At 49.6% G+C, this 14,109-nt stretch overlaps 1 protein-coding gene across 2 annotated transcripts; it reads right to left on the bottom strand.

Annotated features, from left to right (window-relative positions):
• Nucleotides 1-8,843: 8,843 nt before the first annotated feature.
• ISCA2 (iron-sulfur cluster assembly 2) lies at nucleotides 8,844-10,781 on the bottom strand. Of its 2 annotated transcripts, none has more exons than XM_065063943.1 (4): nucleotides 10,576-10,781; nucleotides 10,283-10,457; nucleotides 9,938-10,053; nucleotides 8,844-9,767 (listed from the first exon to the last, which is right to left on the bottom strand). In XM_065063943.1, the coding sequence occupies exons 1-4, from the start codon at nucleotides 10,764-10,766 to the stop codon at nucleotides 9,593-9,595; spliced, it is 657 nt and encodes a 218-aa protein (XP_064920015.1). In that variant the 5' UTR covers nucleotides 10,767-10,781; the 3' UTR covers nucleotides 8,844-9,592. The 2 variants fall into 2 exon arrangements, with proteins under 2 accessions (XP_064920015.1, XP_064920017.1); XM_065063945.1 differs by having other exon boundaries at nucleotides 10,636-10,781.
• Between the last annotated feature and the right edge of the window lie 3,328 nt (nucleotides 10,782-14,109).

Genomic DNA, 14,109 nt, shown 5'->3' with positions numbered 1-14,109 from the left:
AGAGAGAGAAAGTCCCTTAATTAGCAAGCCGGTGCCCTGATTTTTTTCTCTCCCTTCGCAGACTCCCGCAAAAGGCCAGGAGCATCCATCTGGGGCACTGAAAGCAGCTTCTGATGACAGTACCTTCCTTGGCTAGGCACACACATCTCCTGGCAGCCCTGTGAAACTTTGAGGAAAACACATATATCTTTCTTCTGCAAAGAGACCAAATCAGCTTCATCTACCTATGTTCATAGCCCTTTTTCAGTATCACTTAGTTGTTAATGCAGGCAGGCTCCTGCTGCGGCAAGCACTCTTATCTCGGTATTATAGGTCACAAAGTGACATGAGCAAAGGTTGTGAGCAAGCCAGCGACATTAAGATGAGGTTATCTGTGTAGGCAGTCTCTGAAACAGGGCAACAGCACAGCCTGTACTGGGATCAGCACTCAGAAACATATCAGAGAGGCACACACATAGGGAGCATCAGGCTTTTAAGGCCGCCAGGTTGTTTCCTCCCTCTCTTTCCCTACTCTCTTCCCTCTGGGATAAATTCATACAGAGAAAATCCTTACCAGTGCTGTCAGCTTTGCCTGTGATGCATATGTGAGGCTGCTTGTGACTGAAATACCCAGCTAACAAAATACTCTGCTAATAGCAGGGACCACTGGGGAACTTGCCACCCCCAGGTACTGGCTGGGCTGCACAGCCCTGAGCCAGTGAGAGGAGGCTGTTGCTCAGATCAGACCTGAGAGGCTTCAGTGAGGCAGTGGCTGACTCACCGCAGGGAAAAGCGGGTGCAAGCCCAAGACACAGACAAGGGCTGTCTGCAGCCCCCACTGGAGAGAGGGGCGCTGCCCCTCGCACCCATCTGGGGGAAAGGAGGGAGCTAGAAAGGGAGCTGCTCCCTGGCACTCAGCATCCCATTTTTATTCAGAAAGGTGGGTGTCGTTTCAATTCATCCCCGAATCCCAGCTTTGATGTGACAACTTGTGCAGGGAGGTACAAAAGAAAGGAGGGAGATCTAGAAAATGCTTCTTGCCTGAGCCGGGGTTTAGTTAGACTCCTAAAATTAACGACTGCGGCTCTCCTAAGAAAGATCCCAGCTGCTTTGCTCTGCAGCCTGCACTATCAATTTTTCTCTCATGCAACCGACACGCACCAAAACTCATTCCTGTGAGGAAGGGAATGAGTACGTATAAATCAAATGCATCTAGAAAACATGAGCAGGAGACAAGGGGGCAAAGGAAACACAAGTTCCAAAGCAAGTGACACAAATCAGCATCCCTGGGAGGATGTGATCAGATTCCCTTGGGCTATAAGAAGCTTGCAGGGTTAAATGTAGTGAGCCCTTCACACCAGAGCATTACATGAGGAGCTCAGGCAGTAAGTGAGACCCTGTCTGTGCCCAGTGTAGTGTATGTTGTGCAATGTGCACCCTCATTTTGTCTTGAGATAAACAACTCAATAAGCTGTCCTTCTGCCCAGCTACTTTCTGTTCAGACCAGCCCCAGAAGGGCTAGGACTCCCTTTCTCCCCCACCAAACCCTAGTCTTTAGGAAGCACTCCCAACCTGACACTTCCAGTGGCCTCATCTGCCCTGTAAAATTATCACATCCAACACAGATCAAGAGGACATCAACCTGCAGTGCCCAGCATACTGTAGAAGAGGCCATCCTCAAGCAGCACAAGTCTGTTCCTCAACTCCTTACAACAAGAGCCTCTGCTTGCTTGGAGAATTAGCCCATGCGCCTAAGCACGTAATGCATTGACTGAGGATTTCTGTGCACCCTTGCTTTTCAGATCTGCTGCCTTTTCTACAGACCAGTGGACCCCAGTCCTTGAAAAATCAGGTAATTTTCCAGTCCTTCAGCAGGTCTGTTTTTCATCTCCGAAACTTTTGACACTTTCTGTTTGCTGAGGGTCCTTCCCTGCAAGCTGTCACCATCCAAAGTTCAGCCAGTGCAAAGTAGAGCAGGGCAGTGGCTTCATCGATCTGGCACTCCCTGGCAGTGTATCAGGGGGCAGCTGCCCAGCAGGCAGGGCCACGGGCACAGACTCTGCTCATCCCCTGCATCCCTCAGTCTGGCTGCCCCACTCCCTGTTCCTCCACCCTGTTCACTTTTCTCTGTGTGACCTACACCCCATCCTTTCACTGATTCTTGTCTGTTCAGTGGCTCCCAGGTCTTACCAGATTCTTCTACCTCTTACAATACCTGTACAATGTAAGTGCCCGCCTGTCCCCTGACAGTCACATCCATCCACAAACTTGCTTCTGCAGTAGAGCTGAAGAAGGCTCAGCACACACCTCCTGTTGCCTTCCACCCCTGAGCATCTCTTTGTGTTATTTCCCCTTCTCCCATACCAGCCCATTTTATCTTCGCTCCCTCACAGTGCTGCAGCTCTATTTGATTTGCAGACACATTTTTTCCCCCGTGTAAATCAGCTCTGCCCTGTAAATTGGCTCTTCACTGATATGTTTTAGCTTAGCTCGAAGAGGATTAAGTAACTTCTTTCACCATGGCAGTCCTATTTCTGGCCTGTGCCTGTTATCTGGGAACATAGGACAGTGGCAGCAGGGGCAAGTGTTCTATTAAGAGGCTGAGGAATCTGCCACACATTCCCACTGTTTCCCTGTTCCCCACTAAGCTCTCACAGGCACTGGTAGCTAAAATTCTGCTAACAATAGCATCATCCCATTATATCTGTCTTTGTCACCAAAGGCAGCTACCGAATTCTCTTTTCCAAACGCTATTAGCTCTTCCCTGAAAAATTTCTATATTTAACACGAATCTTCCAGGCCTGAAGTTTGTGGCAAGCATGTGTGGGTAGGCAGGGAGGCAAGGGGGACCCTGCCACACAACCTGTCACACACACTGGCCAGAGCACGGCCACCCTTGCCTAGATGCAGTGCAGGACGCCAGCAGGGAGAACTGACCTAGTGTCCCAAGGAGAGGGTGAATGAGTGGCTGTGTCGCTTCCTCTGTCAACGCCTTCTCAGCCGCTATGGACACGGGGAAAAGCTTAAAGCCACTCCCGCTGTGTGGCTCTGTGAGCCATGGCAATGGGGCTACAGCTGAGTCCACAGGCAGCCCTCCTTATGGTCCTAGCTCAGGGCACCAGTCTGCCAGCCTGCAGCCATCCTCAGGAGGAGGAGCCCAGGCTGCCATGCAGCACATCTGCAGGACATGCTGCTCCCCACAGCAGCCGAGAGGCAGCCACCATCTCATACATGGAGCTCATACAGCACCTTCTTCATCACAGCACCTTACGCTGCCAGGCCAGTGCAGTCTGGCACCAGGAGCACACCCTCTGGCAAGCTCCTGCCCATGCAAACCATGCAGAGCTTGTTCCAGTGCTCAACACCACAGCACAGGAGCAAGGATCCCACATCTCACAGACCATTCTCAGCATCTTCCAAGTGACAGGTCCCAACCAAACCCTGGCAGTGTGTCCAGGCAGTAATTCTTCCAGGGCAAAATCCTGTGAGTTCAGCAACATACAGCAGTGTCTGGTCTTTGCTGGACCCTTGATGAGACAACACAAACCCAGGCTGACAGTGACAGCTCTTTGCAATGTGCAGTCAGCACTGTGTAGACCGCAGAAAGGAAGAGTTGTGCTTGAGCAGCACCTGCCTCTGAACTGACCTGTTCTGAAGACCACACCTGCCTCTATGCTAACTCCTGAGCAGCCAGAGCTTTATTGCCCTCTGCTTCACCACTGCTGAAAGACTAGTGGGGCAGATGTGGAAGGAGAGCTCTACCATACCCTGCCCATGGATGACTCTATTGCATCAGGATAGAGCAGTGCAACACACAAGCTCTTTCCCTCAGTAACCAAGATTAGACTGTGAATAAGAGGAATTAGCTAAAGGTCAAGCCAGCTAGAACAAGAATAATGAACATAGGCTTAAGGAACAGCTGTGTGCAATTGCTCAAAGTACAGCAGATTCTGTCCTCTTTTTTTGACTCAGTAGCTGGGGGAGGCAGAAATGTTAGCAGTGGCCAAAAGCACTTCTGGCCAGGGGGCTGCAAGACCCACCGTACAGCAAACACCTGGTTCCTCTATCCTGTATCCCCTGAGTCACACATTTAATGGATAAGCATCGCCTTTGATCCCTAACTCTCTGTTGGGCATGACCTCCTGGAGCAGCCCATGCTGCCCCCATTGCAAGAAGGTCCCTTGCTGCTGAGGTTAATGTGACTTGCCCTGGCACCTCTGGTCCCAGCAGAAAAAGGCTTCTCCTTGGAGTCTTAGACCTCGTAATTAACCCTTGGCCCTTTGGACCAAAGGGAGCTGGGACATGTTGACCTTTGGAACACACTGGAAAGTTCAATTAACTTCAAGGGCCTTTTCTGGGAGCGTTAGTTGAGGAAACAAAGAACTCAGAGAAGCGTTGGAACATCGTCATCAAATTGTTCTGAGCATCTCTATTTTTAGAAGGGTGAAGAAGGAGCTGAAGATAATACCTCAGAGCCCCAGCGCTCAGGATGGCAGCAGAAGTCACAGGCCCTTCTCAGCACCAAGCCTGAGCCAGAGAAGGAAAGGGGGTGGCAGTGATGGGAGCATCTGTCTTCCTCCCCACCCCCCTTTTTAAAAAAAAAAAATATATTTTTCTAAGAGATGAAGTTCCATTTTCACCACCCCACCCCCATGGTCAGAAAATGAGACCCACAGATAGAGCTGAAGATAATGGCAGGTTGCCATGGAAATGTGCATTTAGTCTCACTGTTTCCATGGCAACTGAAAGACATACCATTCGGTTCCTCTGAAGGATGCCAAAGGTAAATGAGCACTGATTAAAACAGGGGCACAAACTTGGGCTCTAATCAACCACAAAGACTAGGGCCATAAACTCTTACTGCTCAAGCAGGAAATATTAAGAGCCGTCCTAGTGCTGGGAAGGACAAAGGCAGAAGCACCACGCATAGACTGCTCTTCACAGGGCCAGGAATCACCACCTGAGAGTGATGGCCCATCTCCCTGTCAGGAACAGCTTCGTTTCTGTCCATGGCTGGATGCTAAACCCAGCCCAAGTCCACGACCTATGGAGCTGTTTCCTGGGCAGATATCTGCCTGTGGCAGCCTAATCCTGGAAACCACACTGAGCAAACATTCTTCAAAATCCAGCAAGATCCAAACTGCACCATTAATCCTATACCTAGCCCCTAATGGGGCCTGGTTCAAGGATTCATCCTCTTTTCAAAAAAAAAAAAAAAAAAAAAGTAGCAATAAAAAGATTACCCAAATGGAAGAGTTTGATACAATACAGGTGGCCGCCGCTTATTCTTGTCAATGCTCCATTTCCTTGAATTGCAGCTCTTTTTCCAGGCTGGCTGACAGCCGTATCGCACACCCCATTACACGAGGTTATCCCTTGCTCTGTCGCCAGCCTCTCTGGCAGCTCCAGCCTGTTCCAGAGAAGCGTGGTGAATGCTGGGTGAGCACTTTCGCTGGTGTGCATGAAAACAGGCAATAAGAACAAAGCATCAAAATGGTGCACATCATATCACACCCTCTGCTGTGTTTGCTCGTGGAGAGAGCATGCGGTTCAGCCCTCAAGCATGCGCTCTAGCAACTCATCCTGGAAGTAGAATGTGCTTGCTCTGAATCCAACAAACTCCTCTGGCCAGTCCCAGCTATGGGTGTGAATGGTAGAGTTTATACCACTCTGTTTTTCACTTCCAGCTGCCAGTGGACGTTCAAAATGTTTGCAAGACTGGAGACAGTTTTTATATAAAAGCAGTTGCCTGCCCAGTGTGGGACACAGACAAGAGCTTTCTTTCACGCACTTCTGCCTTCCTGTTATTGCCTCCTCCGCTGTACAGTGATTCCTCCCCCAGGTGCTTGATTCAGGCAAACCCTAAGAAGGCAGGAATTTTACTGCTGTGTGGGGGCAGCAGAAGCCCCAGTGGGTGTCATTGGGGAGGTACTGGCTCCTCACACCCAGCTGTCCTCCTGACTCACCCAACAGCTCTGTACAGACATAGAATTTCACAAGGGATAGGACTGAACTTAGCAAAATTTTGCAGACGAAACCTTTGGGATGAGAGGGCCAGCTGTTCCCCTAACATCTGCCCTCAGTCTTATAGGAGCCACTCACCCCCAAACGCTCTTTGTAAGAAGTAATACCATGCAGAAGCCCACCAAGGTGAACACAGTATTCTCATGCATATCCCTAAACCATGAGAAAGGGAGCACGACAAAAATCTGCCATTTCTCTACCAGTGCCTGGTTTGTCACCTAGAAGAAGAACCCTCAGTTAACAAGCGATGGTAGATGCCTAACTTGAAAAACAGAGCCCGAGTCACAGGCTGAGGATGTGCTGGTCACCTACTAACAAGTCCCTGCAGAGCTCCAGCAAGCCCTTAACAATGTGAGGATTTCTATTCCATTTTCTTCTACCCGCCTGTCGGTGACACTGATGATTATGCCCTTTTCCCTTGAAGTTTCATCCTAACGCAGGTTTCCATAAATATCTTTCTTGATCATTTATTCCTTGTCAGGTGGGTGAACTGAGAGAATCCTCCTTCTTCATGTGGGAGAAGAGAAAGATTTTCCACTGCAGTTTCTCACTGGCAATGAAGCTAAGGCAGCACCTCCAGCTCTGTACTCCCACTTTTTCTCAGCTGTTCAGTGCAAGGGTTCCCACCCATCCCCACACTGGGCACCTCACAGGCATGCCTTGGCAGTTCCTCACGGCCCTGGCAGAACCAGATTCCCCCTATAGTCCTCCGTACCCTGCTCTTGGCACTACTCCTCTTGCCCCACAGCCTACAGTGTCATGCCACCTTTGCCCCCTGAGGCTATTCAGTGTACAAACCTTGACAGGCTTTATTTTTCTTCTGTAGGAGCCAGCCAAAATTCACCCAGGTCACATTCACCCCACTCTGCTAATGCAACCCCCTTTAAGAACTACTGTCTATGTCTAGGAAGTCAGCAATCTCTAAAGCACTGACATGCTTTTTTAAGAGTCAGAAGGAGTCTGGAGGTGACAGACAGCCCTTTGTACCCATTCTGGCTGGGAGCTGGACAACTGGAAGCTTTGGCCAGTAGATTACAGCTGCTCCCAGGAAGTAGGACTGGGAGGCCAAGCACAACGTGTTGTACAGCTGGAACCTCTCCAGCTCCTAGCAGCTTCTCAGAACTAGAGACCACACTGCTGCAATACCAAACAAACTCAGCTCCACCCTGCCTCCAAAACAGGCAGTTGCAAAGAAACTTTTGCTCTTGCCTAGGTCCTGCAAGGAGCAGACCCAACCTCACCCCAGACGGAAGTCAAAATGCCTGTACACATCCAGCGCAGCAACTCCCAAGGAGTACGGGGTCCACCTAGTGCAGTTAGAGCAGTACTGCCAGAACGACAGGCAGAGCAACCCACACGTGCAAGCTTCCCGTGAGCCCAACAACGCTGCCAGTGACACTGGTAGGGACCCAAAGCCTCATCCTCTGTACCAGGCAGGAGGAAGCAGATTCTCTGACAAGGGTGGCACCCCACAAGGACAGCACTTGCTCAAGTTACTTCATCAGCACAGAGTGAAGGCAGGTGGAACCTGGCTGGGTTGAACAGACACAGCACATTTTGATTCAATACGAAGGCTGCAGGCTTACAGGGGCTGAAGGTAGGCTCTGGTTTAGGGAAAAAAGCCTCAGTAGCTGCCAGTTTGCTACCTCCCCAGCACTACTTCTGCACTTTTATTTCCCATGAAAGATCCCAAAAGAGACTTGACCAAGGTCAGACTGTCTAACACAGATGAAGAATGGATCTGTACTTTCTGGTTCAGAAAGCAATTCCTCCCATCAGCTTTCATTGCTCAGTTATGCAGCTGAAAGAAAACGAGTTTAGCTAGTGTCTTCTACCTGCATGAACTTTTAATTCTTACACTTTTCAAGGGCAATTCTGGCTGACATCACATTCAAGACCTGGGAACATAAGTGTAAGGCAAAAACATCCTGCAGGGGTTGAGACAAGTCTTTTAGTCGCATCCTTTTACTCCCTTTTACAAAACATAAGAGTGCAACATGCAGCTCCCTCTGATAGCAACATAACTAGGTAGAACTTGTTGACTGCAGGAAAACGAAATGGAAAGGACTAAACCAAAAGAGCTGCTGCTCCAAATCCCATCCATATTCCCCATGTGACAAAGACAGAACAGATCACATATAAACTCCCGTAACATCTACAGATAAAACTGAAACTAGCTGACTATAAACATTCTGAGCACCAGAAATCAATAGGCAGATCAGCACTGAATGTATGCACTGCTGACGAGTTTAGAAAGGCATCTGGGAAACTTCACAACAAAACTGGCTGTGGCATGGAGTCGTAAAAAGCTTGTGATTTGCCACAAGCAGTTTCCTTGAGACCAAAGTAATGCAGAGCTCCCACACTCACATGAAAGACTTCAGTCTTAAACAATTTGGTTATAATCAGATAAAATACAAGAGAGGGGACAAAAATAGCTTCCCCATTTCTCCTTTCACTCAGAAGCAGGTGAATCACTTTGATTTAAAAGACATCTAGTGGCAGATAAAACACTGCAGAGAACAACTAATCAAAAGGATGTTCTTCTGGAAACTTCTGCATTTCCCATTCCATGGGATTTTCAGAAAGGAAAAAAGCTGTTTCATTATTTCAGCAAACCAGGCACAAGTTAGACACAGATTAAACAGTGAAGCAATTTGTGGAAAAGATTCCCAGATAAATAAGCCTAAAGAACTTGAGGACCCTTAAGTAGTCTGTGTCAGCTGAACTTCCCTTCCTGCTAGGAAAGGAAGACAGCAGATGGGTTATGAAACCCAAGAGTTTGTATGACCTAAAATTCCAAGTCAGGTCTAGGAACAGTCTAAAATAGCACTATGGGATGGGAGGGCCGTGCACTTTATTTATTTATATACATAAACACACAAAAGCTTTTTCTTTTTTTTAAATAGAAGAAATACACCATTAATTCTTCCTACTGCACTTTTTCAGCTTCACTTACTCTGAACAAGTAAAATCTTTCACCCCAGCAAAAGCACTGTAGGTTTCTGGGACGCAAATAAGACTGCTGGATAAGAGAACAGCAAAGTATCTGGAAAAGCCCACTGAGTTGGGGAGTGGAGAACCAACAACACTGAGAGGTGTATGGAAGAGAGACTCTGAGTCCCACTCAGCTGGAAGACAAGAGATAAGCAACAGTAGCCTGAAAGAACCCAAATTCTACCCACATGGGAATGCAGGAGCAGTACTGATCAACCTCAAAGGCTTGTTTTTAGTAACAACTTTCAATAAACACATACACATAGATACAGCCATCTCTTCCAGAGACAAGTGATAAGTGGCTCCACGTTCCAGACAGGGTAGGACAGTCAGCACCACCTGGCTGGTGGTTTACAAGGTGCTGAAGATGCTCCAATGTGCGTGCTCATGGCTACTTCATGTTTCTGAAGGAAGAGCCAACAAGGCTTGGAGATCAGCTGTACGTGTGTTTGCCTGGAGCCTGAGTCACTTTTAACAGCTGTATTACAGGGTAAGGGAGATGAAAGGGAGCAGATGGAAAAAGAACAAGCAAAAACTTTCTGAAGATTGCCAGGAAGTGTCTGCAGACAGTGTCCATCCATAGGAAGTCCAGTCAGAATTTGACAGAGAATGAAGTCCCACATGAGCAGCCCTTCTCTGCCTGAGGGTTGCTCACCACTTGGAAGGAGCTGCGAATCAGCTCTTGGCTGAAGTCCACCATGGAACCTTTCACAAAGGCCAGGCTGTCCACATCCACGACCACACGTGCACCACCTTGTTCAAACACCCTGCAGAAAAGCAGCATATTTAACCGTTAACTGTGTTGCAGACTCGACAGAGAAACACAGCCTGCACACTTTCATTATCTCACATGTTTCTTCCCTTCAGTGCAAGATACTATCATGTCACCTTTGCAAAGAAGTCACACCTGACCACCACTACACCCCTTTGCCCTTGCCTGTCATCAGGGTTGATAACTGTATCCAAGGAAAACTTGTACTGGAATCCAGAGCAGCCACCTCCTTCCACCTGCAGCCTAAGAAACTCTGAACCTTCTGTGATCTCCAGCAGCCTCTGCAAAGTAAAAGAAGAGGATTAAAAGACCTGCTGAACACCCTGGCAAACACTCAAACACCACAGGAGGCCAGGCAGTTTGGAAGTCCCTCCCAGCGGCACCTGAACTCCTCCCGGGGTCCCCACCTTACCATAGAATGTCCCGAGCTGGAAGGGACCCACAAGGCTCATCGAGTCCAGCTCCTGTCCCCACACATGACAACCCCGCAGTTCACACCGTGTGTCTGACCTTCACGCAGCTCTCGCTGAGGAAGACCTGTCCGTCACCGGGGTCGCTCTCCGTGGGGCCCGGCTGGGAGGAGGACGATGCCCACCGCAGCGGGCGGGCAACTGCACAGGCAGGACCCGGCGGGAGCCTCGGCAGCGCTCGGCCTGGGCACAGCGGGGCGGGACACCAGCAGCCTCTGGAGAGGAGGAAAGCGGGAGCCTCAGTGGAGCCCCCATCCGGGCAGGGGGCCCGGACGCGGGCCCAGCCCCAACCCCCGCAGCCGCCAACCCCTGCCGCAGAGCGGCAACACTCACGGACACACCACACCCTCCGATGAGCCCAGGGGACCAAGCGGCCCCGGCGCGGTGCGGTACCTTGTCCGGCTGCGCAGCGCCAACCTCCACAGGCGCCCCAGTGCCCCCGGCGCCGCCATACTGCGCCCGGCGCCCCGCCCCCGCCCGCCCATTGGCTGCCCGCCACCGCCGCTTCCGGCGAGGGCCGCCATGGCGGAAGCGCTGCGCCGGCGGGGGTTACCAGGCAACGCGGAGCCCGCCCCGCCGGGCCGGGCGGTGGCAGCAGCCCCAGCTGCCGTGCGTGTGTTACCGGGGCCGCGTCCCTCCGCGGGCACAGCTCGGCTGCTGGCTCGGTAAAGCCCGCAAAGCCGCTGGAGCTTTGCACAGAGGCACGAAGCTGCATGTTTGTCCTTGAGAGTGTTTGCTTCCCTAAGTGATGACAGTCATGGAGGAAAATAAACAGCAATAAACCAATGAAGAATAATTAAATAAACAACACAGTGCTCTCCAGCAAAGCACGTTTGCCCTGGAATAAGCTGTGAGGGTTGTTTATCCTGAGCAGGACCCAGAGACCCTGGATCATGCTGCCCAGGGAAGTGGTGGAGTCACCATCCTTGGAAGTGTTTAAAAGATGTTTAGATGAGGTTCTTAGGGACATGGTTTAGTGCCAGAGTTAAGGTTAGGTTATGGTTGGACTCGATGATCCTGAGGGTCTTTTCCAACTGAAATGATTCTATGCTTCTATGACCCTGGGAGGGATCGGGCTGCTGCTGCAGTGGAGTTGGGCGAGCAGAGCAGGGAACGTGGGGCTGGGCTGACGGGTTTCCAGGGTGTTTCCCCAGTCCTGGCTTTTCGGGTTTGCTCTCCTTTGTCAGGCGGGGGCTAAGCTCAGGAGTCCCCACAGAGGCTGGTTTTCCTTGGGCTGGCTGTTCGTGTCCCTGCTGCCGCGGCCGCACACTCAGCGCCCGCCGTCCCTGCCCTCGGCCTGGGCGGGCCCCGGGGCACTGCGGGGCCGGTGGCCTGCCCTGTGGCTGCCCGAGGCACGTTTCCCCGGGCGGTTTGGCCTCCTGATCGCCCGCCATGTGGTGGCAGCCTGGCTGGTCGCTTACAGACACGCCTGCAGTCAAAAGTCTGTCTCTTTCTTCCTCCCGTGTTTCTGGGGGAGGAATCCTGTTCCTCGCCCTCGGCCAGGCTGGTGGCAGGTGGGTTGGTGGAAGAAAACCCGACAACCCATCAGGAGGGGGTGATTCAATGTCAGGGGACCTCGGGACCCTGCAGTGGTTTGCTTTCTCACCGTTCCACTCCAAGCAAGGTGATGCTTTTGCAACCACATGCTTTTGCTTATTTGTCCCACCCTCAGCATGTAAATAAAGACCAGTTTGAGCTGTTTATTTTGCTTGCTGTTGGGTTAACTAACAACGTTAGGATAAAGCCACGGAAGTTTCACAGGCAAGGTCCCAGGGGCGCTCGTGTTAGTGCAGGTACCTGCAACTGCTGATGAGTCCTCATCAGACACATTAGGACACTTGATGTTTTTAAAAAACACATTGAGGTGTTTCTCCAGTTATTATCAAAGTAGATTACTTTCAAGGAGCAAGTCAAGAACTCGTGGGGGATCACGCTTGCTCTCTCCTGTGGGGGTGTGTTAGGCTGATCCCATGGCATTTCCCTATGCTGTGGCTGCATGCACTGTGAACACCTTTTGGAGAATGGGTGTAGCCCCCCAAAACAGAGACACTTACCTTCTAATTGCCTTCATTTTTACCAGTGTTAAGTGTCAGAAGTGTGATGAGTCCCTCTAAGGCATTTTGGGATGTTGCTCAGATGGCTACTGCAGACTGAAAGAATCAGAAAGAAGCCAGCTGGCCTCACTCAGAGTTAATGTAATTAATAATCCACTATGCTGAGGAGTGATTTAGGTGCTGGGGGCAAATTTTTTTAGTAGCTGGGAGAGGTGGGTGTAACTAAATAGAGCAGCTACTTCTTTGCATCTCTTTCTTATTGCTGTTGATTTTTTTCTTCCTTCCCTTTGCCAGCTATGTGTTATAGTGGTATTTTTCTCTCACCCAGAGTTAAGGTCTAGGTTTTCTTCCTTCCCAAGCTGGTCGTTGTGTTCCTGATCGTTTGATGCAATCTGATTTTAGGTTTTGGTGTGTTTTGTTTTCCCCTGCTTAAATCAGGTCTGTGGTATCTGGGTTTGGGGAGTTCCTTTAGCTCTCTTTAAGCACACTGTATTGAAGGGATTTGTCTGTGCATTGGATTCTCTAGATATTTTAGTCTATTCTCCTCTGCAACGCATACATCATCTTGTATCTGTTTTGGTGGAAAACGGAGCTTGTTTCAGTGCTTCAGAAACTGGTAATAATAAAACCTCTGGTGCAGTGTTGAATGCAAGAATGGCTTGTGATGCATTTCAATGTGAATTCAGATGATCTGCAGCGCAGGGAGCATGTTCTGGCTGAAAGAACAGTAAAATTGATTAGTCTCTGTACATGGATTTTCTTGAAAATGCGACTTCTGTATTCACTGCTGCTATAATGCCTGCAGGTGCATCTGTTTACCGAGCTGCAAGTGCAATGTAGTTAGAGGGGGTTGGATTCATCGGGTGTGGGTAGCTCATAGAATGGAACCGTAGACTTTTTCCTCATGTAATAGAGTTGGTTGGATTATAGAAATGAGAAACTCTAGTATCGGTTTCACTGGAAATGTTTTCTCTGTTGGCTTTCTTAGCTTTTTATCCTGGTGTTTCTGCACCTTGGCACAAGCTCCCCCTGATGTTGGTAATTTGGAAGGAGCCATGTCTGAAAAATGATGAGGCCAGCCTGATGCTGAATAGAGTCTTTCTGAAGTGTTTTGGTGAAATATTGGACTCCAAGGTGAGCTGGGCACCCACGTTTTGTATCAGATGTCAAAAGGGGCATGTACCTAAAACCAAGGTCTGTTTGGCCTGCGATGCATGTGCTGCCCTGGGGAGTCTAAGCTTCAGTGCTGTTATTGCAAAACTGGTGTGATGGTATTGTGTGATATCAGCTAAAAACCTTGGGCAGAAGGTTTCTGCTTCTTTCTTGTGTAAAGTGCTTGGCTGTAGTTTTACAAACTTAGACTTATTAAGCTTTTTATTAGTCCACTTCTGAAGGGGGAATAAACATGTTAATTCTGATCTTAGGTTCAATTATTTTCAGTTCAAAGCTTTTGGAATACTTGTAGACTTGTACATATATAGATGCTGGCACTGTGCAAAAGCATCTGTGAAGCAAAGATAGCTGGAGAGTCATTTCATAGGGAGGCATCCCGATTTAATGCATTGTGCAATTTGCTCCCAAGCATGACACCACTTATCCTGTGAACGTGTGACAGTGGCTTATGGTGTTGCTCTGACCCAACCGCACTTCTGTTCCCGGCAGTCAGATAGCCAGCTTTGTTTATCACCTGTGAGACTTGAAGGATGGGGAGAAGGAAAGCCTTTCTAAGGGCACGAGTTCTCAAGTGCAGGGAAACAACTTTATCTGTGTTGGTTATGAAGCGTGCTAGGTGGGCTTAAATATACGGCTTAGT

Source organism: Columba livia, chromosome 5 (genome assembly GCF_036013475.1).
Source record: "Columba livia isolate bColLiv1 breed racing homer chromosome 5, bColLiv1.pat.W.v2, whole genome shotgun sequence".
NCBI classification, from domain to species: domain Eukaryota; kingdom Metazoa; phylum Chordata; class Aves; order Columbiformes; family Columbidae; genus Columba; species Columba livia.
Note: the sequence above shows the minus strand (reverse complement) of the source record. Positions and strands in the feature narration are given on the sequence as shown.

What these genes read in the sequence shown, in the direction of transcription:
- ISCA2 (XM_065063943.1), bottom strand. Translation starts at nt 10,766, where the DNA reads ATGGCGGCCCTCGCCGGAAGCGGCGGTGGCGGGCAGCCAATGGGCGGG. An exon ending in TCGGAGGGTGTGGTGTGTCC is followed by an intron (nt 10,458 to 10,575) that starts GTGAGTGTTGCC and finishes CCTCCTCTCCAG; the next exon opens with AGGCTGCTGGTGTCCCGCCC. An exon ending in GTTATCAACCCTGATGACAG is followed by an intron (nt 9,768 to 9,937) that starts GCAAGGGCAAAG and finishes GCTTTTCTGCAG; the next exon opens with GGTGTTTGAACAAGGTGGTG.